The 26,461-nt window shown below is 40.7% G+C and overlaps 1 protein-coding gene across 1 annotated transcript in view; it reads right to left on the bottom strand.

The window, feature by feature from the left end:
• Window positions 1–26,461, bottom strand: part of SNTG1 (syntrophin gamma 1) — a 169,472-nt gene that overhangs the window by 14,895 nt on the left and 128,116 nt on the right. Inside the window, exon 16 of the mRNA XM_042464439.1 lies at window positions 9,717–9,809. Within this exon, the coding sequence (XP_042320373.1) occupies window positions 9,717–9,809 (93 nt within the window). The remainder of the gene's footprint in view (window positions 1–9,716; window positions 9,810–26,461) is intronic.

Raw genomic sequence — 26,461 nt, 5'->3', positions numbered from 1 at the left:
TGCTTCCAGCAGTAAGCAGATTAAAGCTGTCAAGAATCACCCAAAAAAACCTTTCTTGCTTATCCCCAAACAACTAATAATCATAGTCAAGCGGTGACTGAGTCTGAACTACCACCACTCTGTCACATTGGATTAAGCCAACACCTAATGTTTCTATGTTTGTCTATCCAGTTTTCTCTTGTAAAAACATAGTGCTGAGCAAAAGTAAATGGATGCCTTTCACAAACATTTATAGCAGTGATGAAAACTGTTGAACAGCCATAATAATATATCACAAATGCTTTGGATGAAATATTACTGTGTTTCAAATGAGGAGTAAAAGAAGATGGTTACTCTCCTTTCAGGCAATTTTTTTTAAAAAATCACAATATGTGAACAGAAAAGGGGACTTTTAACCATCAAATTTGTACATGGTAGAAAGAGAACCCTTTTTCATTTTCTTTTGATACTATTCACTGGAATCACCATAATGGTTTAATGAAATGGGTACAGGTTGGCAATGGATTAGATTTAGACAGTGGAATGGGCTTTCATTCATATTTTTGTTAAGACAGATGCAAAATATATTGGCAATATCAAAAACTACAGCTTTAAAGTAATGTATAGGACATAACTGGAAGTCTCCAAAGCAACTAACAAAACACCAGGGAATTGAGAAAAACTGAAAGGCTATGAATATGTATGCATCAAGTATGATTTCCTATTTGTAAGATATTTATAGTATTCATTTACCTCCTATGTGGTAAGCTTCTGATCAAATTCTAACAAAGTACAGTTGTCTATATTTTTCAACACAGAGACACATTCTTATATGTGGTATATAATTTATACAATCCTCTTTATACATATAAAAAAAGCATGTGTTGACCCTGGGTTACATTAAGCTGTCATACAAAATATCCTATATACTAAGAATTATTGTCAGAAATTCCTTTGTTGATCTTTTTATATTGCTGTATGTATAGTTGTTCTCTATTCTTTTCTTCATTTTAACTTTGCTTCAAAACAAAACAAAGTATCATGGGAGGACTGAACCAAGCGAAATGCTGCCCCTCTTTGCTGAGCAGCATTGCTGTAGCAACCAAATGGGGCGGGAACGCTGCGCAGCAAAAAAGGAGCTGCCTAGAGTGGCTCCTTTTTTGCGCAGTCATAAGGACTGCGATGCAGCCCTATGACGGCTCTTCCACCCACAGGCATGTGGGCGCTCAGCTCCCACAAGTCATGGATGCGTGCCTGGTGTGGGAGGGGCCACGCAATCACCGTGGGGTGCATACCACAGACACGTGCCCCATTACTCCTTCTGGGGCACAGGAGCTTTTTTTCTGGCATGGCTTCCAAAGCTGTATATGGCGTGCCTGTGTATGATGCGGGTGCACTGTATTGATGAAATAGCCAAAACTACAGAAGTAACTAGAATGTGTTGGGTCCCATTCTTTGCTGTATGTTAAAGGAGTATGTATTTGAGGACAGCTTTACTAGCTACTTTCTAGTTATTTTATGATATAATAGTCCATATCTCATTCCAAGTTCTGTTTCCCAGTTGATCTGCAAAAAATATCACTACCTGGGCATCTCTTGGAAACATTCACCTTTTAAGTGTGTTATTATGAACCATGCAAGCCATGCAATACCACGTACCTTCTCAAACAGATCACAGTCACAAATGCTCCCAAATATTTTTCCTACTGGTATTCAGCCACAACCCAGAAGACCTTGAGTGTGACGATTCACAAGTATCAACAGCTGAATAAAATCAGTTTTGATAATTGAATTCTGCAAGTACTAGAAACAAGAGTAAGAGTGCAAGAGTGCAAAGCCTGCATTTAAAGACCCCAGGGAACTGCTATTTCCTGAGCTGACTGAGGGGTACCCCAGAAGTTCTCCCAAAGTTTGAGGGCAAAGATGTTGGTTGAGCCTTAAATTTGTCAGCCAGAGCTCATGGGAGTATCTTGAAAAATACAAGTTAAATGAGGCAGATAAGCTTATGCATTGTCTGTAAATCTATTATTTATTTAATCAATTATTAACTATATTTATATCCTGCCTTTTCTATATTATGCTCAAGGTGAGTTATGGGACTGATAAGAGCTACACCCTAACCCTAGTATGTACCTAGTACGTACAAAATTCTACATGAGCGCCACCATTGGGACGTCATGACCATGCCGCCTCCAAACAGAGCAGCGTGGAAGTGATGTCTGGCAGTGCCGGAAGGAGCTCCGAAACGGAAGTCCTTCCAGGTTTGTTGCTGGCGCAGCCTTTACACGGCTGCGCCAGCGACACAAATGAGAAAGGGGCCCCTTTCTCTTCGTCCCCACCGCTGTCAGGTGTCCTTGGGGCATGAAGCCCCAAGGGCACCCCTTTCCAGGCCGCGGGGAAGCGGCCTTTTGGTGCTTCCCTGCAGCCTGGAAAGCGGCGGATCGGGGCCTCAGAGGCTGCTGCTGTGGCAGCTAAGGCCCTGATCCGGCAGGGAAAGGGGCGGGAACAGGCCGCCCCAAAAGGGCAGTCTGTAAACTGCCATTGTCACACATGGTGTAAAGGAGGGCTGACTAAGAGTGTACAAAAGGGTTGTTTTGGCTAATCAGGAATCTTGCTTGGTCTATGCTTCCTCTGCTCCTACCCCTTTGATATTTCCCTGAGGGGTGTCCTGCAGAGCTTGCTAGAGATTTAGGATAAACTATTTATGAGGTTTGGACAACTCTGAGCTGTGATCTGTGTACAGGGCATGAATGACCAAGGATCTTTGGATATATATAGGTATAAAATGCAATATTTAAGCAAACAGTGTATAAATGGCATATGGTGCAGACATTGACATCACTAGGTGGTGTGGGAGATGTGGTCTGTACCAGTTGTCACCCCTGACGAGGGTAGGGCCCTCCTCTCCTTGCTGTACCATCCCTTTCCTCATGGGGAGAGGGTCGGGGTGGCTCATGGGAGGCTGATCCTCTGGAAGCCCCACCCCCTACACTGGGTGACACCAGGGGTAGGGAAGCCACTGGGTGGAGGTCTTTCCATTTTTATGAGCTTTACTTAGTTACTCATCCAAGACTTTTCCTTCATCAACTGTGCTGATATGAAATCTGCATCTCTCAAAATTGTAAACGTACACTACCAAATCCCACCCACTTATATACTTAGCCACAGTATAAAAATAGTGTGTGATTATTTCCAAACCAAATGTTTTCTTCAAGTCAGGTAAACATCTGAGACAATTATCTGCAGTGTTCTACAAGTAGGACTGAAGCATGTTTATATTGGAAAAGGAATCAGTGGGAAAGCATCCACTGATTTCAGTGAAGTATATATCAGGCTTGTGGTAATCATGATAATGTAAGAGCTGATGGTATGTCATGGACCCGTCAAAGCAAATTACTTGCTTAAGCTGAATGAGCAACATACGATTTTATAAGGCAAGATAAAATATTGCAAGGCCTGAGGCTAAATTTAATGACTTTTATCTGTTAGGCAGTGGATATTTCTCCTATTCTGATAGCATTACCTATTGAATATTGTTGATTGAGGCACTTGTGTTAGATTTACTTTGTGGTAAAAATATAAATGGAAAGTCCTAACTATGTGGATACTAATTTTCAAATGCAATTTTCATATCTGATGATGAATTATATCAGAATAAATAGAGATGAGAGACTGTGGAGAATAATACAATGAAATAAACTGAATCTGCATTTTGTTTTTGTTCCTCACACTGCAAAATTACTGTCCTATCATTTGAATAATATACCCTGTGATTATTTTCTAGCAACAACTGGACTGTAAAACAAACAAACAAACAAAAAATCCCTCTCCAATAAGAATATAAAGGGAAAATGTTGCAGTTACAACTTCCTGAATCCCACACTGAGCAGGGCAATTGACTAGATTTTGTCATAGTCTGGAAAGTAACCTCTCTAAACTTTGCACCTGACCCATTTAAAACAATCTTCAGGCAGAGGCTATTTTCACTCATGATACTGGTGTGCAGAAGTTGTAGGCAGGAGGAGGTTCAGGCCTCTTCTTCTACATGCTATCATTGACCCGAGACAGATGGGCCAAAAGCGCTGTCTTGCTGCTGAAACTAGGGGTTTGGAGCGCATGACAACCATTTGCTCTAGAACCCTAGTATGTGTGGGCAGCAGCCTAATGGCTATCTCTCGTTCACACCGGGGCCGCCATCCTTACATAAGTGATGCGCAGCATCCACACGCTGCACTCGTGACGTAACCCACACGTCACCAAAAGAACCCAGAAGAACTGGGCTCTTTCTACTCCAGAGGGAAGTCGCGCAGTTTGGCGGCTGCGGCGTCTCTCCAGAGTTAAAACAGGTGTCTGCAGGCCACCATTTTTGAGTGGTCTGTCTCGGCCCCTTGTCAATTGGGAAGTCAATTGGGAGAAGAGGAAATTTGCCTTGCTTCTGGCATGATGGATCAGTGCCACTGCCTAACATCATTCAACATATCCACTTTGAAATCTAAAATTTGAGTGTATTCCTTTGTGTTAAAATATTAACTTCTTGCGTGCCAAAGATTAGATTTTCAGCCATCCTCTGCAAACTGAGGAGCTTAATACATGCAGTTTTAAAACTGCAATTACAATTGGGGGGAAAAAGCACATTTGGCAATGTGACTTGTAGCTGCTGCATCTCCTAAGAGTGGTTTCATTGATGGGGGAACCTGTGAACAAGCTCTCAGTCTCACTGCAGACCCATTAGTCCTCAAGTACAAACATGGCTGCTGTGACAGTTACAGTCATGTGGTGCCAGTGTCTCATCCTGTCCCCCCACTATTCCCAAGCAAGCTGATTTCCTTTATTTTTTTGCATTTTTTAAACTTAAATCATATTAGCATAACTCCAGAATTGTGTTAAAAAGTAAAAAATAGAAATAAAACTTTAAATTACCCAAAAGGCAGGTGGATAGAGCAAGGAAACAGGTTGAAGGGGTGTGCTGAAGAGAGCACAATGGCAGAAACAGCTCCAGTTTCACAATTGCAGAGATGTGAAATAATGGCTCCTCTCAAAGTAGTATGGTTCCATTTTCATTAACTAATGTGATTGCAGTGAAAATGGAACTCATGTGGAAATGTCCTCAATCATTTTACCCTCCAAGGATCCTTAATTAATGCTGAGCCAATCAGAAATAAAAATCCTGTTGGGCATCCAAATCCATTAATTAACTGTAGTAACTGCTGTTCTAGGAGGGCAACACTTCCTAAAAACCTAGAGCCTGGGCTGGTGCTATAGAACCATTTCAGGTAGAGTTGCTATACTACTGAAACCCTCTCAAAGTCTCCATCAATTAATCCCACTCCAGGCTGCAGGTGGGGATCCTTAAACCACCCACTATCCTGCTTTGAACAGATGGCTAAAAACTATTTGGGTTGGGACTTTGTTATTGCCCTCTGCTTTCCACCCTGAAGCCACCAGCAGAACTCAGCTAATGCTTTTACAAACCTGCAAAAGGCAGGACAGTTGAGCTGGAGGGCACACCTTAAAAAGTGACAGTTTCACAGTGTGATACTATGTGCAGAGAATGAACAGTTCTCTGGCTGGACCATCCCTGCTGTGGTTAAGGAAAGGAAAGCAGTGTTTATGGTGTACATCATCCCCACCTTTCATTTTGTGATTTATTTTCTTTCCAACACCTTCTGGGCTGCTTTATTTTTTTTCCCCAGGCTTCTCCCTAACTTTTCAGAGCCAGCTGATCAAACATGCCATTTCAGTTGGAGAGGAAAAGAGAGTTTACAAATTGTAGCCCTGCAACTTTGCTTTCAAACATCTTACTAGAATGAAGACTCAGGAGATTATCACACTGAATTTTGCCTGATTTGGGCAGGGGCTGAGACTGGGCTGGGACCATGTGTTATCACACAGCTCCATGCTCAGATCGGAGTCATCCCATACCCAATTGGGACATCTCCCATTACTTTGCTAAGAACAGAAAACTCCCGTTTTTAGCTAGGTATGGGAGAAGTCCCCATCTGGTATGGGATGCCTCCAATCTGGGCACAGAGCTGTATGATAAGACATGGTCTCAGCCTGTGCCCAGATCAAGAAAAGGCAACAAGTGTGATAATCTCCTCAGCTGCACCACTGCATGTGGTGATCAAACTACAGTATCTCTTTTCCTACTGTTGCAAGCTGCTGAAATGGATTTATTTCTGGATATTAGCAAGTATAGCAAGGCATTTCAGGAATGGCTGTGTTGGTAGATGGGGTGAATGTGAATAATTTTCATCTTTCAGCTGTTGTTAATTTCTCCCATCCTCCTTCTCCATCCCCCCAAGAATAAGTGGAATATTTATATTTTTGTATTTGCTGCTCATTATAGTGAAATTGAGCCTCCCAGACCCCCCCCCCCCCTTTTTTTAAATTTTTTTTTCTAAAAAAACAAACCTGTCACATATACTATCCAAACCGACATGTTTTATTTGTTTGCTCTGGTTACAGTGTTCGCAGTGGGAAGAGCAACTCAAAAGGTATGGGAAGAGGAGGGTTGCTTGTTACTATCGCTTGCTTCTATCAAAAAGTTTTGGGGGTATATGTGGGGAGCTGTTTCCCGCTTACACAGTCTTGAGTTTCTTCTGCAAATGAATTGAGTTTGTCAAGTTTCACATCTAATTTCAAACTACTAGAATGCAGAGGGATCAAGGCATATAAGAAAACTGGACTTATACAATTCATAGAGTTCCATGCTTGAGAGAGGGCTTGATTCATTCCATGGAAGATTGTTTTCTTTATATGAGTCAAACTATTCCCAATGTAATCAGGCCTACTTAAAAATTATGAGTTATGGCAGCAACAACAAAAACACACCAAATACCCTATTGCTGAATAGGAATGAACGGTATGATTGCTTCTTCTGTCATGGATCCTACATCAGATTAAATTATAGAGTCCCATAAGCCATTGAAGCTTATATGAGTCTATCAACTATGTTCCATCCCTATCAAGTGCTCCTGTTCATCAAATATTTACAGCAAAATAGGGCACCGCAATGAGGAAGAGCTGCATCTACATCACAGCTGTAATAGATTAAGCTATACAAAGCTTGGAACAGTTTCCCTTTTTGCATTATTATTATGTTTATGTTTATGTTTATTGTGTTTATTTATATCCTGCCTTCCTCCGAGTACATGGACCAAAGGTGGCTTACAAATCTAAAATAGTCAAAGTTAAAACACTATAAACCATATAAAATACAAGTTCAAAAAAACAATTAAATAATTCAAACAATTAAAAAAATATTAAAATTTAAAGTGTAATTTTTTAAAAAAAACAAAACAGCATCCCTGTCATATGAAGGCCTGGTGGCATAGAAACATCTTTACCTGCTGCCAGAAGGACAGAAATGGAGCCATCCTGGCTTCCCCAGGGAGAGAGTTCCAGAGCTTGGGAGCAGCCACTGAAAAAGTCCTTTCTCTTGTTCCTGCCAAAAGTGCCTGAGAGGGTAGTGCGATGAGAGAAGGGCCTCTCTCAATGACCTCAATATTCTTGGGGGCTCGTACAGTGAGATACCGTCCTTCAAATAGCCTGGACCCAAGCTGTATAGGGTTTTATAGGTCAAAACCAGCACTTTGAATTGTGCCTGGAAATGGACTGGTATCCAATTTAGCTGTTGCAACAAGGGAGTTGTATGCTCCCTGTAGTCAGCTCTTTCAACCAGCTGAAGTTTCTGAGCACTTTTCAAAGGCAGCCCCACATAGAGCGTATTATAGTAATCCAAATGGGATGTAACCAAGGCATGTTGTTTGGCTTAAATTCTCCTCAGGATTGTAACAGATCCCTGACTACTCAAAACAGCTCAGCTGAATGATTCTGTGCAGCCCCAATAGTTTTAGTCAAACAAGCCTTTTTTGAAGCCTCTATTGAATCACCATATGTCTCCAGGTAGATTTTAGCCTGATTTTGGTCAGATTCACTCTGAGTTTTCCACCACTGTCACTCTAGTCTCCATCTTGTTTGTTTCATTGCTGCCAGCTCCTTAGAGAATCAAGGGGCTGGTTTAGCTCTACTCCATGACATGGGATGCTTAGGAGCAGTCGTGTCAACTGCCCTGGTCATTTCTCCATTCCAGAGATCAACCAGGGCTTTGACAGGACCACCTACCAAGGCAGAAGGAAACTCCACAAGAGCCATCAGGAATTCATCTAGATCCATAAGCCTCCTGGTGTGGACCATCTTAAAGGATCTCCCACCCCTGAAGACCTTCTGAGTTCCAGCAAGTCTAAACCTGACCAGGAAATGATCTGTTCATGACAATAGAACAGTAGAAAGCTCCTCCATTCCCAGATCACTATCATCTCCCCCTGTACAGAACACAAGGTCTAGAGTGTGCCCAGCAGCATGAGTGGGGCCAGATACCACTTGGGACAGCCCCATGGTTATCATGGCGGCCATGAAGACCTGAGCTGATCCCAACAGGTTAGCCTCAGCATAGATGTTGAAGTCTCCCAGCAATATAAGCTGAGGAGGCTCCAACACAACCTCCAACACTATCCTGGCTAGCTCAGGCAGTGGGATGGATGGTACACCAACAGAATCCCTAATCTGTCCCAGCTGCCCACCTTTACATAAACACACTTGGCAGGTAGTAGTATGAACCTCTTCCTGGGTTGTGGGATGGCAGTTCTTCCCTTCCCCTGTGCTAGGTCCCATCTCATCTCATGTGTTAAACCATAGGTTGGGACATTTTGTGCATTTCTGTGTAAAGTAGAGGCTGAAAAAGGCTGGGGCAAATTTTACCTAATGACATAATTGGGGTGGTTTCTATCATCTCAGGACTTATGATGTTCCTGAGCTGGCAACCTTAATTTAAGAAGAAGATGAGACCTCCCTTCACTTCTTTCAAATGATTACCAGAGGGAGAGTGGGGAAGATGTTTTTCTGTGTTTAAAATTAAAAATGTAATCTAAAAAGCAGCACAGAATTATTGCCTTAATACTGAGTGTGTGCTGAGTTGCCAAAAAGTAATATTTTGAGCCATGCATGGAATTATGAAATCTGTCATTATCACAACTTTAGTTCAAGGACAGACATCTTGTAAGGGTCTAGAGGCCATTTTGCCCTCCCTTGGCCCTTTGTGAGCCAATCCCTTTGTGACCCAACCACCACCTTAAAGGGGAAAAAATCAAAAAGTTAAGAACCGCCCATGAAACCACTGGCCCACCTTCCTTTTTCCACTCTAGAAATGTCTATTTCAGAAGGGAAAGTGAAAATCTGACAGCTCTAAAGAAAATTGTGGTGACGTATATTTAGAGCGCTAAACATGTCTTTTGAGAGGCTTCTGGGATATGATTCAATATTTTGAGGACTGAATTTTTTTTTTCAGGGCATGGGGTCTTGAGAGCTTGGAGTAGGGTCTGTAAGGTCCTAGAGATAGCACCAGTGGCCCTTGGGATATGCTTGCAATCCACAGGGCCACACTTTGCCTTCCCAAGATCCAATCTACTCAAAGAGAAGAGGAGGAAGAGGAAGAAGAAGAAAGGAAAGACAAGGAAAATAATCAGCAAGGAGAAGGACAGAGGGCTTTAGAGAAGCATCTGCTAGGTTCCTCCTTCTCCATGTCCTGAAGAACCATTTTGAAAAATGTTGTGAGATTTAAGGGAGGAAAATGCATGGTAATTTTAGACTTCATAAAATGACCTACCCCTCAATTCCAAAACATCATTCTTAGAAATGGATCACTAATGCTACATATATGACTTTAATGGTCTTACCTTTGTTGCAGCATCAAAGCATACAAAGCCCATGCCAAAATCTATGGTAAGCCCCATCAGATGACTCTCCAGAACACAGGCATATGTCTTGCACTAAAAAAAGATAAAAAATTATTAATTGTTACTTTGTTTAACTGTATTATAAAATTAGGGCTGAAGGGAATTTTAACTGGTATTTATGTTGAACATACTATTGAAAATGGAAGGCAGTATGAAAAGAGGAAGACCACATTACAAGTGGATTTATCCAATCAAATAAGTTAGGGCCCTGAGTTTGAAAGACCTAAGCTGGGCAGTTGATGACTGGGGTTTTTTGGAGATCTTTCAGTTACAGGATCACCAGAAGTCAAAAACTGAATTCATGGTAGATAATAGAAACAAATGTACAACAAGAAAATTGAATAAAATACATATGTGATAAATGCAATTTCTCATGGACCATTTATTATATATAGACACTTTAAATAGAGGATTATGATGAATATGTTGCTAAAATCAAAGTTGATGAGGTTTCTTGAGGAAATTTAGTCCAAAGTAAGTACTCATGTACTTGAAGGACTGGAATTGAGGAAGATACCTGATATACCAAAAGTTAAAGCCAAAAGTATCCCACCCCTGCCCCCTCCTTATTAAGGCACTGGTCTGAATCTTATCACTGTAGAGATCTCTTAAAAGGCATTACAGAATCAAAGCTATCTATGGGCTATGGTTTAATGTCCCATAAGTATAACATTTGAATCAGGATTATTATTGCTAAAAACTGCAAAACACCATTAAAACTATTTCTATTGCATTTATAGTAGTTTCTGTGGATTCAATCCAGATTTAGACACTCTTAAAGCAGCCCACTGAAATCACATTGATTATGGTTAGCCATAACTTACGTAAGACTAATCAATATCTGTGGGTCTACTCTAATTCTAAATCTGCTTCTGACTCCTATGATTGCATATAGACATATAGGAACCATATTTGATGTTGAGAGAATTCCTAATGTTCAGTCAATCTTTATATTAAACCTTGATCTTAAATTAATTGCCAGAAAAATTATATTTAGTACTTGGCATATATGCCATCTTGTTTAAATAATGTTTTATGAATGCAGTGGTTTCCACTAACATTCTGTCTGATATATATGCTACTGAAATATTCATAACACATTAAAAAGGAAACAGAATTACTTGGCAGCCTGCTACAATCAGACTACTCAATCTGATCTCTATACCACATCTAAGTAACAAATTCTGTACTGGAGGCATTGCTTTGTGAGCAACCTATGCTCTGCCAGAACATCTTCCAGTGTGATAGTAATAGGAGAGGGAACTTGGTAAGTTTAGTGGTGAGAACAGCAGATAAAAATCTCTTTGCTGCTTCTATTACATCATCACAATCCCATACAGGACAGCTGTTTCATGTTTTAAATTAGCTATTATTTTTTAGTCCCCAAACTACTGAGCAAGAACTCTAAGAAATCTGCAGGGATGAATTTTCAAAATACATTCTGGAGAAAATCACTCAGATCCATTCTGACAAGGGACTTTACTGAACAAGAAAAGAAAGGTGAAATGGGTCAGAAGAGTAAAGGCCTTTTCCATGCTTCTCTGCATGACATCGTAGCACTTCTGTTTTATTCCCAAGGGGAGACAGTTGTCAAAGCGTGTTGTTTATCTAATGGGAAACCATTCTGCAAAAGGCAAGCTTTGACGACTGTCTCCCCTTGGGAAGATAACAGAAGTGCTACGATGTCATGCAGAGTGGCACAAAGAAAGCCGCTACCAATCCATTTCACCTTTCCTTTTTCATATGGTCAAGTCCTTGAATTTGGAGTTGAAGGTAGATCCTGTGGAGGTAACTGAGGAATGAATTTGTTCATTTTTGATGGATGAGTTTCAGTGTGTTCCAACATGATAATATGGACAACTTACTTAGAGAAATAAGGCTTACCTTATTTCTTAGAGTCATGTTGGAACACACTGAAGCTCAAGTACTTACAAACTTCTTATCAGTCCTCCTTTGGCAAGAATGATGAGCCAGGATAGATATTTGTCTAAGATGTAGACCAATATCTACTTTGGCTGATTATTCTTGCCAAAGGAGGACTGATCTTGTCAGTACTTATTTGAAAGAGGGCTATGTTCAAGCTCTTCCATAAGAAGCAATTGTTGAAGGTAGTTTCACAGGATCTTACCATCCTAGACAATTATTGTCCATTTTCTAATTTCACTTATTTTAACAAATTCTTAAGATGAGCGGTGGTAGTACAAAAACAGTATTTACTAGATGAAACTCATTACCTTGCCTTATTCTAAACTGGCTTTAGTCCTGGTTATGGGACAGAAACAGCTTGGATGGATAGTCTACATCGGAAACTCATAGGATTAGAGAGTTCCAAGAGACCACAAGGGCCATCTAGTCCAACCCCTCCCATGCAGGAATTCTCAATCAAAGCACCCACAACAGATGGCCATTGAGACTCTGTTTAAAGAAGGAGACTCCACCACTCTCTGAGGGAATATGTTCCACTGTCTAACAGCTCTTACTTTCAAGAAGTTCCTCCCAATGTTTAGATGGAATCTCTTTTTCTGTAGCTTGCATCCATTGTTCCTGGTCCTATTCTCTAGAGCAGCTCGATCTTCAATATGAAATCCCTTCAAATATTTAAACAGGGCTATCACATCATCTCTTCATAGAATCATAGAATCATAGAATCATAGAGTTGGAAGAGACCGCAAGGGCCATCCAGTCCAACTCCCTGCCATGCAGGAAATCCAAATCAAAGCATCCCCAACAGATGGCCATCCAGCCTCTGTTTAAAGACCTCCAAGGAAGAAGACTCCACTACACTCTGAGGAAGTGTGTTCCACTGTCGAACAGCCCTTACTGTCAGGAAGTTCCTCCTAATGTTCAGGTGGAATCTCTTTTCCTGTAGCTTGCATCCATTGTTCCGGGTCCTGTTCTCTGGAGCAGCAGAAAACAAGCTTGCTCCCTCCTCAATATGACATCCTTTCACATATTTAAACAGGGCTATCATATCACCTCTTAATCTTCTCTTCTCCAGGCTAAACATCCCCAGCTCTCTGAGTCGCTCCTCATAGGGCAAGGTTTCCAAACCTTTCACCATTTTAGTCGCCCTCCTTTGGACACGCTCCAGTTTCTCAATGTCCTTTTTGAATTGTGGTGCCCAGAATTGGACACAATATTCCAGGTGGGGCCTGACCAGAGCAGAATATAATGGCACAATTACTTCTCTTGATCTAGACACTATACTTTTATTGATGCAGCCTAAAATTGTATTGGCCTTTTTAGCTGCCGCATCGCACTGTTGACTCATGTTCAACTTATCATCTACTTGGACTCCTAGATCCCTTTCGCATGTACTTTCATTCAGCAATGTGTCTCCCAACCTATATTTGTGCATTTCATTTTTTCGCCCTAAGTGCAGTACCTTACATTTCTCTGTGTTGAATTTCATTTTGTTAGCTTTGGCCCAGCTTTCTAGTCTATTCAGGTCATTTTGAATTTTGATCCTGTCCTCTGGAGTATTAGCTATTCCTCCTAATTTGGTATCATCTGCAAATTTGATAAGTATGCTCCCAATTCTGTCATCCAGGTCATTGATAAAGATGTTGAATAGCACTGGGCCCAGGACAGAGCCCTGTGGGACCCCACTGGTCACTTCTCTCCACGATGAAAAGGAGCCATTGTTGAGCACCCTTTGGGTTCGGCCGGTCAACCAGTTACAAATCCATGTAACAGTTACCTTGTCTAGTCCACATTTTACAAGCTTGTTTGCAAGAATGTAATGGGAAACCTTGTCAAAGGCCTTACTGAAATCAAGATATACTATATCCACAGCATTCCCTTCATCTACCAAGTTGGTAATTTTATCAAAGAAAGAGATCAGATTTGTCTGGCATGACTTGTTTCTCTGAAACCCATGTTGACTTTTTGTGATTATGGCATTGCCTTCTAGATGTTCACAGACTCTCTGTTTAATGATCTGCTCCAGAATCTTTCCTGGTATTGATGTCAGACTAACTGGATGATAATTGTTGTGATCCTCTTTCTTCCCCTTTTTGAAGATGGGGACAACGTTTGCCCTCCTCCAGTCTGCTGGGATTTCTCCTGTTTTCCAGGAGTTTTCAAATATGATTGCCAATGGCTTCGATATTACATTTGCCAGTTCTTTTAATACCCTTGGATGTAGTTCATCTGGTCCTGGAGACTTAAATTCATTTAGATTAACAAGGTATTCCTCTACTATCTCTTTACATATTCTGTGCTGAAATTCCCCTATTCTGTCCTCTGCTCCATTATCCTCAGGTTGAGCACCCTTTGCCTTTTCTGAGAAGACTGAGGCAAAGAAGGTGTTGAGTAATTCTGCCTTTTCTCTGTCTTCTGTTAGCATTTTGCCATCTTCTCCACGCAGTGGCCCTACCGTTTCCTTCTTCTTCCTTTTGCTGCGGACATATCCAAAAAAGCCCTTTTTATTGTTCTTAACCTCTCTAGCAAGCCTGAGTTCATTCTGCGCTTTAGCTTTTCTGACTTTATCCCTACACATGCCTGCTATTTCTTTGAATTCCTTTTTTGTGATTTCCCCCTTTTTCCATTTCTTATACATGTTCTGTTTCAAACTTAGCTCAGTTGAAAGTTCCTTAGTCATCCATCCTGGTTTCTTGAGACACCTCCCGTTTTTCTTTCTCACTGGAACGGTTTGAAATTGTGCCTTCAGTATCTGTCTTTTGGGAAACTCCCATCCAGCCTGAACTCCTTTCCCTTTTAGTATTTCTGACCACGGGATCACCCTCAATACTTCTCTAAGTTTACTGAAATCCGCTCTCCTAAAGTCTAGGATGCGTGTTTGACTATGCCTGGCTTCTCCTTTCCACTGTATTACAAACTCCAGGAGAACATGGTCACTTCCACCTAATGATCCCACCACTTGCACCCCATTAACCAAGTCATCCTTGTTGGTTAGGATCAGATCCAAAATAGCTGACCCCCTTGTTGCCTCTTCCACCTTTTGGACCATGAAATAGTCTTCCAGGCAAGTGAGGAATTTGTTAGACCTTGTGGATTTGGCTGAGTTTGACTTCCAGCAAATATCAGGGTAGTTGAAGTCGCCCATCACTACTATATCTCTCTTTTCTGATTGTGTGGTCATCTGTTCTAGAAAGACATCATCCAATTCCTCCGTCTGACTTGGAGGTCTGTAGTAGACTCCCACCATAACATCCTTGTTGTTTCCCTCCCCTTTGATTCTTATCCAGATGCTCTCCACCTGGCTTCCAGGATTGATGTCCTGGATCTCTTCACTGGTGTAAATATCTCTGACATATAGTGCTATTCCTCCTCCTTTCTTGTTTGGCCTATTTCTCTTAAAAAGGTTATACCCCTCTATTTCCACATTGCAATCATGAGACTCATCCCACCAGGTTTCAGTGAGGCCTATTATATCATATTTGCTTTGCTGTACTAGGAGTTCAAGTTCATCTTGCTTATTTCCCATGCTCTGTGCATTAGTGTAGAGGCATCGCAGACCACGGGTCCCATTTATTTGTTGCTGGTGCAAGTTTATTTGCCTCCCACTGTTGTGTCCTTGCACTTTTTTTCTTGTTACCTCTATGTCTGTTTGACTATTTCCTCCAGCCCTTTCGCCTTCCTTAATGTTGTCTCCCTTCCCCACGGAACTCAGTTTAAAGCCCTCCTGATCAAGTTCTTGAGACTGTTGGCAAAGACATTTCTTCCAACTGGCATGAGATGCAACCCGTCTGTTGCAAGAAGTCCCTCCTCATGGAACCGCAGCCCATGATCAAAGAATCCAAACCTTTCTCGGCGGCACCACCTGCGGAGCCAGTTGTTCACATCCGCTATTTTCCTCTCCCTTCCTGGACCATGCCCTTCGACTGGCAGAAGAGACGAGATGACAACCTGTGCATCCATTACTTTCAGCTTCCTACCAAGCGCCTCGTAATCCCTTTTGATGTTCTGCAGGCTGTGTCTTGCAGTATCGTTGGTTCCCACGTGGACCAAAAGGAAGGGGTATTGGTCAGTAGGCTTGACCAGTCTTTCCAGCCTCTCTGTCACCTCACGGATCTTTGCCCACGGATCTCTTAGCCGTCTCTTCTCCAGGCTAAACCTACCCTAAGTAACTTCTCATAGGGCACAGTTTCCAGACCCATCACCATTTTAGTCACTCTCCTTTGGACACCAACTTGTCAACATCCTTTTTGAATTGTGGAGGCCAGAACTGGACACAGTATTCCAGGTGAGGACTGACCAAATCTGAATAGAGTGGCACTATTATTTCCCTTGATCTAGACACTATACTTCTATTGATGTAGCCTAGAATCATATTGGCCCTTTTAGCTGCCACATCACACTGTTGACACATGTTCAATGTGTGGTCTACTAGGATTCCTAGATCCCTTTCACATGTACTGTTGTTAAGCCAGGTATCTCCCATCTATACATTTCATTTTTCTGCCCTAAGTGCAATACCTTACATATCTCTGTGTTGAAATTCATTTTGTTAGCTTTAGATCAGCTTTCTAATCTATTAAGGTCATTTTGAATTTTGATCCTCTCCTCTGGGGTATTAGCTGCTCCTCCTAATTTTGTGTCATTTGCAAATTTGATAAGAATACATCTTATTCTTTCATCCAAGTCATTGATAAAGATGTTGAATATCATTGGACTCAGGACAGAACCCTGTGCCACCCCACTGGTCACTTCTTTCCAGGATGAAGAGGAGCCATTGCTGAGTACCCTTTGGTTTCGGCCAGTCAACCAATTACAAATCCATTTGACAGGTGCATTGTCTAGCTCACATTTTACTAGGTTGTTTGCAAGAATGTCATGGGAAAACTTGTCAAAGGCCTTACTGAAATCAAGTTATGCAATATCCACAGCATCTACTAAGATGGTAATTTTATTAAAAAAATGAGATCAGATTAGTCTGGCATGATTTGTTTCTCTGAAACCCATATCAACTTTTTGTGATTATGGCATTGCCTTCTAAATGTTCACACATTCACTGTTTAATGATCTGTTCTTGATGTCAGACTAACTGGATGATAATTGTTGGGATCCTCTTTTTCCCCTTTTTGAAGATGGGGACAACATTTGTCCTCCTCCAGTCTGCTGGGATTTCTCCTGTTTTCCAAGAGTACTCAAACATTATTGCCAATGGCTCTGAGATTACATTTGCCAGCTCTTTTAATACCTCGGATGTAGTACATCTGGCCCTGGAGAATTAAATTAATTTAGATTAACCAGGTATTCCTTTACTATTTCTTTACTTATTTTGTGCTGCATTTCCCCTGCATTGTCCTCTGCTCCATTTTTCTCACATTGAGCATCCTTTTCTTTTTCTGAAAAGACTGAAGAAAAGGTTCAGTATTTCTGCCTTTTTTCTGTGTCCTGTTAGCATTTTGCCATCTTCTCCACACAGTGGCCCTACCATTTTCCTCTTCTTCCTTTTTCTATGGACATACCCCCCAAAGCCCTTTTTATTGTTCTTATACTCTCTAGCAAGCCTGAGCTCATTCTGTGCTTTTGCTTTTCAGATTTTATCCCTACATGTGCTCTCTATTTGTTTGAATTCCTCTTTAGTAATTTCTCCTTTTTTCCCATTTCTTATACATGTTCTGTTTAAACTTAGGTCCATTCAAAGTTCTTTAGTCATCCATCCTGGATTCTTGAGACACCTTCCATTTTTCCTCCTTATTGGAACTGTTTGAAACTGTGCCTTCAGTATCTCCCTTTTGGGAAACTCTCATCCATCCTGACTTCCTTCTCTTTTAGTATTTCTGACCACAGGATCACCCCCAATATGTCCCTAAGTTTACTAAAATCAGCTTCCCTAAATTCTAGAATGTGCCTGGCTTCTTCTTTCCACTGTATAACAAACTCCAGGAGAATATGGTCACTCCCACCTAAGGATCCCACCATTTGCACCCCATCGACGAGGTCATCCCTGTTGGTTAGGATCAGATCTTAAATAGCTGGTTTTCTTGTTGCCTCTTCCATCTTTTGGACAATGAAATTGTCTTCAAGGCAAGTGAGGAATTTGCTAGACATTAAAATTTTGGCTGAGTCTGACTTCCAGCAAATTTCAAGATAGATTAATTCTCCCATCCATCAATAACTGCATCCTAGTTGGTGCAGATCTGAGCGACTTTATCTGCAATGTACTGTGTAAATTCTTCACAGTGTGCCACCAAGTGGTCTACATTTTCTACCTGATGCCCCTCACCACTTGGAACAGCTTTGCTGGATGGTTCTGTGCAGATGCAGTGCTGGCAGCAAATATATATATATATATATATATATATATATATATATATATATATATTTGTTGTTGTTATTTGCTGCCCACACTGTCAAATAGGCTCTAACTCGTGTTTGGCCAGATTCACTTCAAGTCTTCCCCCAACATTGCTCTAGTCTCCATCTCACTTGCTTCATCACCATCAACTCCCCAGAGAACCAGGGGACTGATTTGGCTCTGCTCTGTAAGAGGGGATGCTCAGGAGCGATTGTGTCCACCGTCCTGGCCATTTTCCCATTCCAAAGGTTGGCCAGAGCTTCAACAGAAAGTGTATAAAGGATGGCTGCTGGGCAAGTGTCATTGATGATGGGGTCTTCTCATGTTTCTGAGGTAAAGAGCTAATTCAAGACATAGACAGAAGCCCCTTGTCACATACCTTCTTATTGTTAAGGCTGTTCAACACTAGAATGGACTGCCTTACAGAGTGGTACACTTGCCATCTTTGGAGGTCTTAAAAAGGGGGTTGGATGGGCATCTTTCAGGAGTGCTTTACCTATGTATTCCTGCATGGCAGGGAGATAGACTAGATGGCCCTTGTAGTCCCTTCCAATTACAAGATTCTCTGATTTCGGATGTGACCTTCAGTCTTTAAAAACAATCCAGATGTGGTTACTCTAGGTGTTTCAATCAATTCTGTGTGATTTTAAAACTGTTTTGTCATGGGGGGTCCTGGTGGACTAAGAGGAGATAAAGAAATGTTTTAAACCAAGTATTTATAGCACCACCAGCAGCAACAACAGACCACTATAGCATGTACAAGTGGGTCATGTTGGATTTAAAATATCTTTGTCTTTTTGTTTAAAAACTTTTGAATATCACATTATCTCCTTCAGAGGATTTTGAACAGAAGTTGGATGGCATTCTGTTGGGAATGTTTTATTCTGCATTCCTGCATGGCAGGGGATTTGACTGGATGAACCTTGGGGTATCTTCTATCTTTATGATTCTATGATCTGTCAACAAATTTGATACTAGAACATTTCACGAATCCCAGGATAGGACTGCATGTGTTTTTCATAAATCTTCAGAGCAGTTTTATAGGGGAATTATTTGGGATAGGGGGACGAGGTTACAGGGAGAAAAGTGATGGAAAATCATTAGTACTTTATTTAATTGCTGGAAATGGGTGGTGATGTTTAGGTATAGTGTGCCCACGCTATATACGGCTTTGAGCATACATGCTCAAGGTGTGCGGGAGTGCGTGGGGTGCAAGGGGCGGAGCATCCCATTCAAATGAATGGGATGTGTGCCCATGGCATGCGTGCGCTGCCATGTGCCCGCACACACAAGCCCCATTCACTTGAAGGAGGCCTTACGCGGGGGGGGGGGGGGTCCGGAACAGATCCCCCGCATAAGCTGAGATTCCACTGTATTAGATTTTGATATAATTGCTCCTCATAAAAGGAGAAATGAAACAAGAAAGTTCTTAGGTTTCTATGCATCGGTATGTTTGCCTTAAATGAGATTTGCTATTTTTTGAACTTAGAGCAAACTCTTAATTTGTGGGCATGCATCATCATTATCATTATCATCATTTTCACAATATAGGCTACAGCTGTAAGTCACCCCCCCCCCCCACACACACATTTTTCCCAAACAATGTTTGGAAACACAAGTGACAGGAAAAATGTTGATACTGGCCAATTATCCAACTTTTAGTGCCAACAAGCAGTTAATGCAGGCCTTCTAGTCACACATTTCTGAGAAATGTTTGACATTTTCTATTTTAATTTCTCCCATTCTCTGAAAGTGTGACATTTTGATTTGTGCTGATAAAATAAAAAGGTACAACACTGAGATTCAGTTAGTGACAAATGTCATTATTAAACCAAACTACTTACTGTATTTGAAAGTACACTTCTAGCTCACAATGGCAAACTAGTACTGCTCACTGTATATATTGTTTATTTTCTGCTCAACATATCAATGTCAAATTGTGAAACACACAGAAGTGCTTGAAAAGGCCAACCTACTCACAAGGGAAGTACTTATGAGAGATGTTACCTTTTCAGATTAGAGGCTAAACTCTTGAAAGTCTTTGTAAGATTTTGAAAGACCATAGTCAAAATGGAACAGAATAACATCTTGCATCATTTTCTTATGAAACCAAGAACTGCTGAACAAATACATATTTGGCCCTGCTTATCAATGGATTATTTATCCAGGGTTTTAAATATCCATGGCTTGGATGGGTGGGTGGGTGGGTGGGTGGATGGATAGATAGACAGACACATTCCAATATGCAAATCTTGACTTTGCCATTTTATAAAAGGGACACCATTTCACTATGTCTTTCTATTTAATGGGACTTGAGCATCCATGAATTTTGATGTCTACAGGGAGGTCCTGAAAACAAATATCAGTGGATACCAAAGGCTCATTGTAATTTAATTCCGAATGAATATGTCTACTACAAAGCTGTTGCTATTGGAGGTGGACAAACCCAAATATCAATGTTTGGTAATATGCAAGAGTCAATATGTCTGTCTAGATGGAACAAAAGATGAGAGTGAAGTACACGCAGTTTAGAATAGAGGCTTCTGGGAGAGTGGAATGCAGAAGGGGGGGGCAGATGTAGAGATGTTCAAGGTGAAGCATTCATCCAGGTGCCTAAAGGGAACAAAGAGCCTTAGTAAAAGACTGATAGGAAATGTAATTTCACTGCCAGAAGGGCCTCTGAGTGCCAACATAGCTGATAAGGGACAATGGGGAGTAGCCAAATATATTTTAAAGTATATTTAAAGGTATTCATGTATCTGGGCTAGGACTGATGAAAATTTATATGTTTGGAGTGTGTAATGCCCAATGAGGTGATGAAGATGAGTTTTCTTTGTCTGTTTTCCTATAAAGGTAACCATTTTCTTTGGCTCGATGCCTCAGTTCTGTTGGAATGAAAATTCCACTGGGGACAGCTAGCTTTGAATAAATCTGAATTCTCAATGAAATTTGGGTCCTTTGCCTTACTCTATTCTGTCAGAACCTTTAAAACCTATCATCCACAGCACTATCATTTAAGCTATAGATCTCAGTTCACTGGGAAACAAAATTGATACAATATTCCCTCCCCCCAGTTTGCTCTTCCATCATTGTCCAAATACTCCAGTTCATAACTAACAGGATATCAAGCAGAATGAAAAAGAAACAGGAATGTGCTGACTCTGAAGTGATGCCTCCAGCATTTATCTCAGGGATTGCAACTGGGCATCATTAGAGGGTAGAGCCAATGTTACAAGTCTTCAAAAGCTTTCTAGAATTCTCCCATTCTAGAAGGTTTCACAGACATATTCTCATACATGGATTGAACAGGATGTGTGTGTGGAAAAATGAAGTGGGGATGATGACATTGCCCACTCAAATGGTAATTCTGCCCTGATGAAATATCTTTACATTTAAACTTATTTGATAGTGGCTAATGATCCAACACTCCCCCTGAAACACACAGTTATTCTCCTGTCACCACTGGTGTGGCTCTTCTTCCTCCTCCTTCTTCCTCATCTTCCCTGCTGCCTCCTCCTTCCTTCTCAGCTTCCCCGCCTCCTCCTCCTTTCTCCTCCTCCTCCACTGCTGCCCCCTTCCCATGGGCTTGCCATCCACGGATGCTCAAATCCATGGATGGCAAGTCCATGGATACAAAGAGTGGACTGCATAAGAACAGATAGGTGATTCAAAACTGTAGAATTAAGAGGCTTACATCCCACTCTTAGGGGCCAAACAGACAACCCAGAAAAGCCTGCTTAGGGGTGCGGTGTTTTGACACTGCACACTGCTGGAGTGTCCAGAAGTTCTGCCAGGGCCATCTCAGGCAGCCCAAACCTGGCCCAAATAGCAGTGGATCTTTTCTGTTCCTATTTGGGCCAGTGGAGGAGGGGCCTTTGGGTCCACGGCGTGTGTTTGCCATGGCCCCAATGTGCTACTTCGGAACATGCCCCATAACAATAATTTTTAATGTTAAATCAAAGGCTTTCATGGCCAGCTTTTGTGGTTTTTTTGGACTATGTTCTAGAGGCTGTGTTCTAGAAGAGTTTATTCCTGATGTTTCGCCAGCAGCTGTGGATGGTATCTTCAGGGCATGCTGACATGGAAGAGAGTGGGGTATATATACTTTAGTTGAGGGAAAACGATTTACACGTTAATCTGTGTATTATTTTGTTGTTGAATATCAAGGACCTAGGATGTCCATTTAATTTATGATCCATTGTCTGATGGGGAACCCTCCCCCACCCTGGGTGGCTTTCATTTGCAGTTGCTGGGTGTTGATTTTGGTGTTACGGATTTCAATGGCTTCACTGTGCATTCTGACCTGATAGTTGTTGGCATGGTCCAGAGTTTCAGTGTTGTCAAACAGAATTTTATTCCCAGGATGGTTTACAAACGTGTTCTACTACTGCTATTTTTTCTGGGTGATCCAGTCTACAGTGTCTCTCATGTTCCTTGATTTGTGTTTGAACACTGTGTTTGGTGGTCCCTATGTAGACTTGTCTGCAAATGCACAATATGTGGTAAACACCTGCAGCCACGAGAGGGTCTCTCTATTTTTCTCTATCTTTCTCTGAGTGCAACATTTGCTGGATTTTCTTGGTCAATTTGTAGACCATTTGAAGGTTGTGTTTCCTCATCAGTTTTCCTATTCTGTCTGTCACTCCTTTGATGTATGGTAAAAATACCTTCCCTTTGGGTGGTTGTTTCTCTTCACTTTTATGGGTTTTGGGGTCTGGCAGCCCTTCTGATGTCTGAACTGGAGTGATCATTAGCCTATACAGCCCAGTTTAGGTGCTTCAATTTATCTTCCAGGAAGTGGGGTTCACAGATCCTTTTTGCCCAGTCTACCAGTGTTTTTATTGTGCTTCTTTTTTTCCTGGGTGATAATTGGAGTTATTGTGTAGGTATCTGTCCATGTGTGTAGGTTTTCTTGTGGCCCAACTGTTGGTTCAGTTTGCAGATGACCAGGACACCCAAGAATAGCAATATTCCTTCCTTTTCTTTTTCCATCATGAATTGGATGTTTGGATGGATCTTATTTAGATGGTTCAAAAACACAGTCAGATCTTCTTCTCCATGGCTCCAGATAGTGAAAGTGTCACCCACATATTGGAACCATGTTGTGGGCTTTTGGTGATGTTTTCAGGATTTGCTTTTCAAAGTATCATGGGGCTCAGAGGGCTTCCTATGGCTTCCCATGGGGGGAGAGAGAGAGAGAGAGAGAGAGAGAGGCCCATGAGGCTCAGAGGGTTTCCCATGGCTTCCTATCGAGAGAAACCAAGAGAACAGAAAAATGAGGTGATGAATGGATGAATCACATCTGCCACTACCTTACAGCAACTGTTGAAAATGGTCTTTTATCACTTATGCCCCTGGAACGTTTTTTCCTCCCTTACTAAACAGCAAATAGTTCAGGCACTGGGGAGTTATGCAACAGGTGAACCTGTCTTGATTCTATAGATCTTGGTTTTATAGATCTTGCATGTGGACAAGCTGTGCATCCTCCAAGCTTTCTTGACACCTGCCCACTACAGCTGCTGTGTCTTTCTAAAAGCAGAGAATAAAGGGACTTTCTGGAACAGTATATGACCTTAACCTTAATTAAAGCTTAATTAGGCAGAGAACAGGTAAAAAGATTGCAGCTTCTCCCTTTTTTCCCTAAGACTTCAGAAAAATGTTAATTCAACAGAAATAAAAGAAATAAAATACTTCATTAAAAATCATCAGAAATATATTAATATGCAAACCATTAAACAATAAGTATGACAAAATGAAACTACTTGAGCCTCAAGGTGAAAATAATGTTACTAAGGTAAATGAATAGATAATTGTCAATAGAATATGGCATTCAGACATATATGTAGCCTGAGCAATTTACAAAGCATACCATCTTCATGTATGTTTTATAATGTGTTTTTAAAGTAGTATTTTTTAATGTTATTAACTCTTACACAGAAACAATTGCTTCAATTTTCATATCTTGGTGCTGTAAAGTAGCTAAGACGCAATAATTTATCCATTGCAGAGATGGATAAATTAACACAATTAGTGAAAGCAAAACCCAGAGAACAGTTCTTGCAAGAATGGAAACTGCTTATAGCTTATTTGCAGCTAAGAGAGGGTGAGTGGCATCAGCAGGCTTTGAAGTGTGGTTTATTTTATTTTATTTAGGTTAGGAAGGAGATGATGCTATAAGGAAAATTGTGTATTCTCCTCTTCTTCCTACTTTATTTATAAGATGTTAAAATTAAGAGTACATTGAAAACAGAAAGTTTATATATGAAGGGAAGGGGGAAAGAATTAAGAGATACAGTGTATGTCTTGGCAAATGGGAAGTCAATATTTGTTATATTTTTATTTATTTACTGTTTTGTTTAGGGTTTTTTTTTAAGAAAGGGATATATGCTTATAGGAGAATATTGGGATTGTGCATTGTAGTGTCTTGTGCTTTTTCAAACATATTTGTTTTAATATATCATTTAAAAAAAAAAAGATGCAATGACCATTTAGCAGGAATGCAAGTTTCATAAATCTGGCCATATTTAAGGAAGCCTATCATTATGGTACACACCTTCATAAATCTATTTGGATCTCTCTGAAATTCCTGGTTGAAACAAGTGCTCTGGCACATTTTGTTAGAGAAGCAATGCCAGTTCCTTTAACACATGTGACAGCTGATTATGGTGATGAACCCTGAGGCTGTGGGAAAGGTTTGTTCGAAACTTATTGGCCATGCACCTCAATGTACTAATTTAGCAGTTCAATGCCTCTAAGAGTGCTAGATTTGCTCCATCAATCATTCCACCTAAGGGTCATCCTCCTGCTTTCTTCAGTTACAGAGCTATCACTGACAGGAACAACTCCTAGCAGGAAACAGTGAACAGCTAAAGATTATAAAGGGCTTTGAGCTGTTGCTTCAAATTGATAATTAATGTGATCCACAGGTTAAAGTGAGAAAAGGTTGATTTCTAGCCTTTTGCTCTCTTGCTCCTAATCAGAAATTTTATTTCACCTATAGTTTCTCTGCTTACCTTAATTAATCCCTTTAGCTGAGAACTGAAGAAAATAAAATGAAGAATACTGCCAAGGGAGTATGTAGTGTCAAAGTTCTTACAGCTCTTAGTATAAACCTTAAAAACTTACCACTTTCCATGAAAAGATCAAATCATTTGCTTTTGATTATTGATTTTGCACACTGAAAGTTGAAATACAGTTTTCCCAAAAGAAAAGTTTCCCCATATAACAGGCAACTCATTGTTTAATATTTAACTTCCACTGTATTCCAAAAGCATGGAATCCTAAAACTGGGTCTGTGAATAATTCAGTTGTTCAAGTTCAGGAGGAAAGTCTAAAGCATAACATTTCTAAAACTCACCAATGAGCATTACATTGTAGCTTTGTTAGAGATGTTGAGATTAGAAAAGAAATGTGAGGTGGCAAATAGTAGGGGACATTTAGTACCTGCCACCTAGCTGACAGACTAACATCCATACCAAAAACAAAAACAACACCTTGCATCAATTTTACTCAGAGAATTTTAACATGAAATAACACTGGCAATGACGATGATGGTGAGTCTCTCTGTCTTCTAATCCCATTGACTCCTGTGGCCCTCATTGTGAATGAAAGTAATACTCAAACTCTGCTATAGGGTTAGGCTGTAGGGCTTGTATTTTAGTTAGATGGATATGCATTTCTGTAAACTCTCATAAGTTGATCATGAAACTCTGATCCCCATCTGCAACTGCACATATCACACTCTCCTTCCACCTGATGAATGTATTATTGTTAATGTTGTTGTTATTAACTACTACTACTACTAATACTACCGCTACTACTACTACTACTACTACTATAATTGCAAGACAATAGAATCTGCCAGTTTTTAAAAATAAAAAAAACCCACACACATCCATGAAAGAATCTACTCAGTGCGTAAATGACATGACTGAAACCACACCAGACCCAAGAGTCTAAGAAAAAAAGGTGAAATATGTTGTGGAAAAGATGTGGTATTCACAAGATGACTGAAATATGTCTGACCAAACATTACGTTTGCTTTTGTTTCTAAACAGTGCTGGGTTTGCTTGAAATTACCCCTTTGTATTTTCTAATTTGTGATTCTATTATTATGTGAATAATTGCTGAGCTGCACAACGCAGCTGTGAAAAATGTAGATACTTTGGCTTACTTTATAGGATAAAAATCAGTATTGAAAACTTGCATTGCTTATGGTCCTTGACAATGAAGATTATCAGGCACAGTGTCCTTCTCCCCTGTCTTTAAACTCTGCAAATTGTTTGATCGGGGGCCGAAGATTATTACATTCCCGCACACTTCTCCCATCCTTCTCCCGTATGTAAAATGTAATGGAGCCATCCCCATGCGCTTCTTCTGTCGGTAAAGTGTAATGGAGACATCATTTGGTATTAAC

This window comes from Sceloporus undulatus, chromosome 4, assembly GCF_019175285.1.
Source record: "Sceloporus undulatus isolate JIND9_A2432 ecotype Alabama chromosome 4, SceUnd_v1.1, whole genome shotgun sequence".
NCBI classification, from domain to species: domain Eukaryota; kingdom Metazoa; phylum Chordata; class Lepidosauria; order Squamata; family Phrynosomatidae; genus Sceloporus; species Sceloporus undulatus.
The sequence above is the reverse complement of the archived record's forward strand: the minus strand, read 5'-3'. Positions and strand labels throughout refer to the sequence as shown.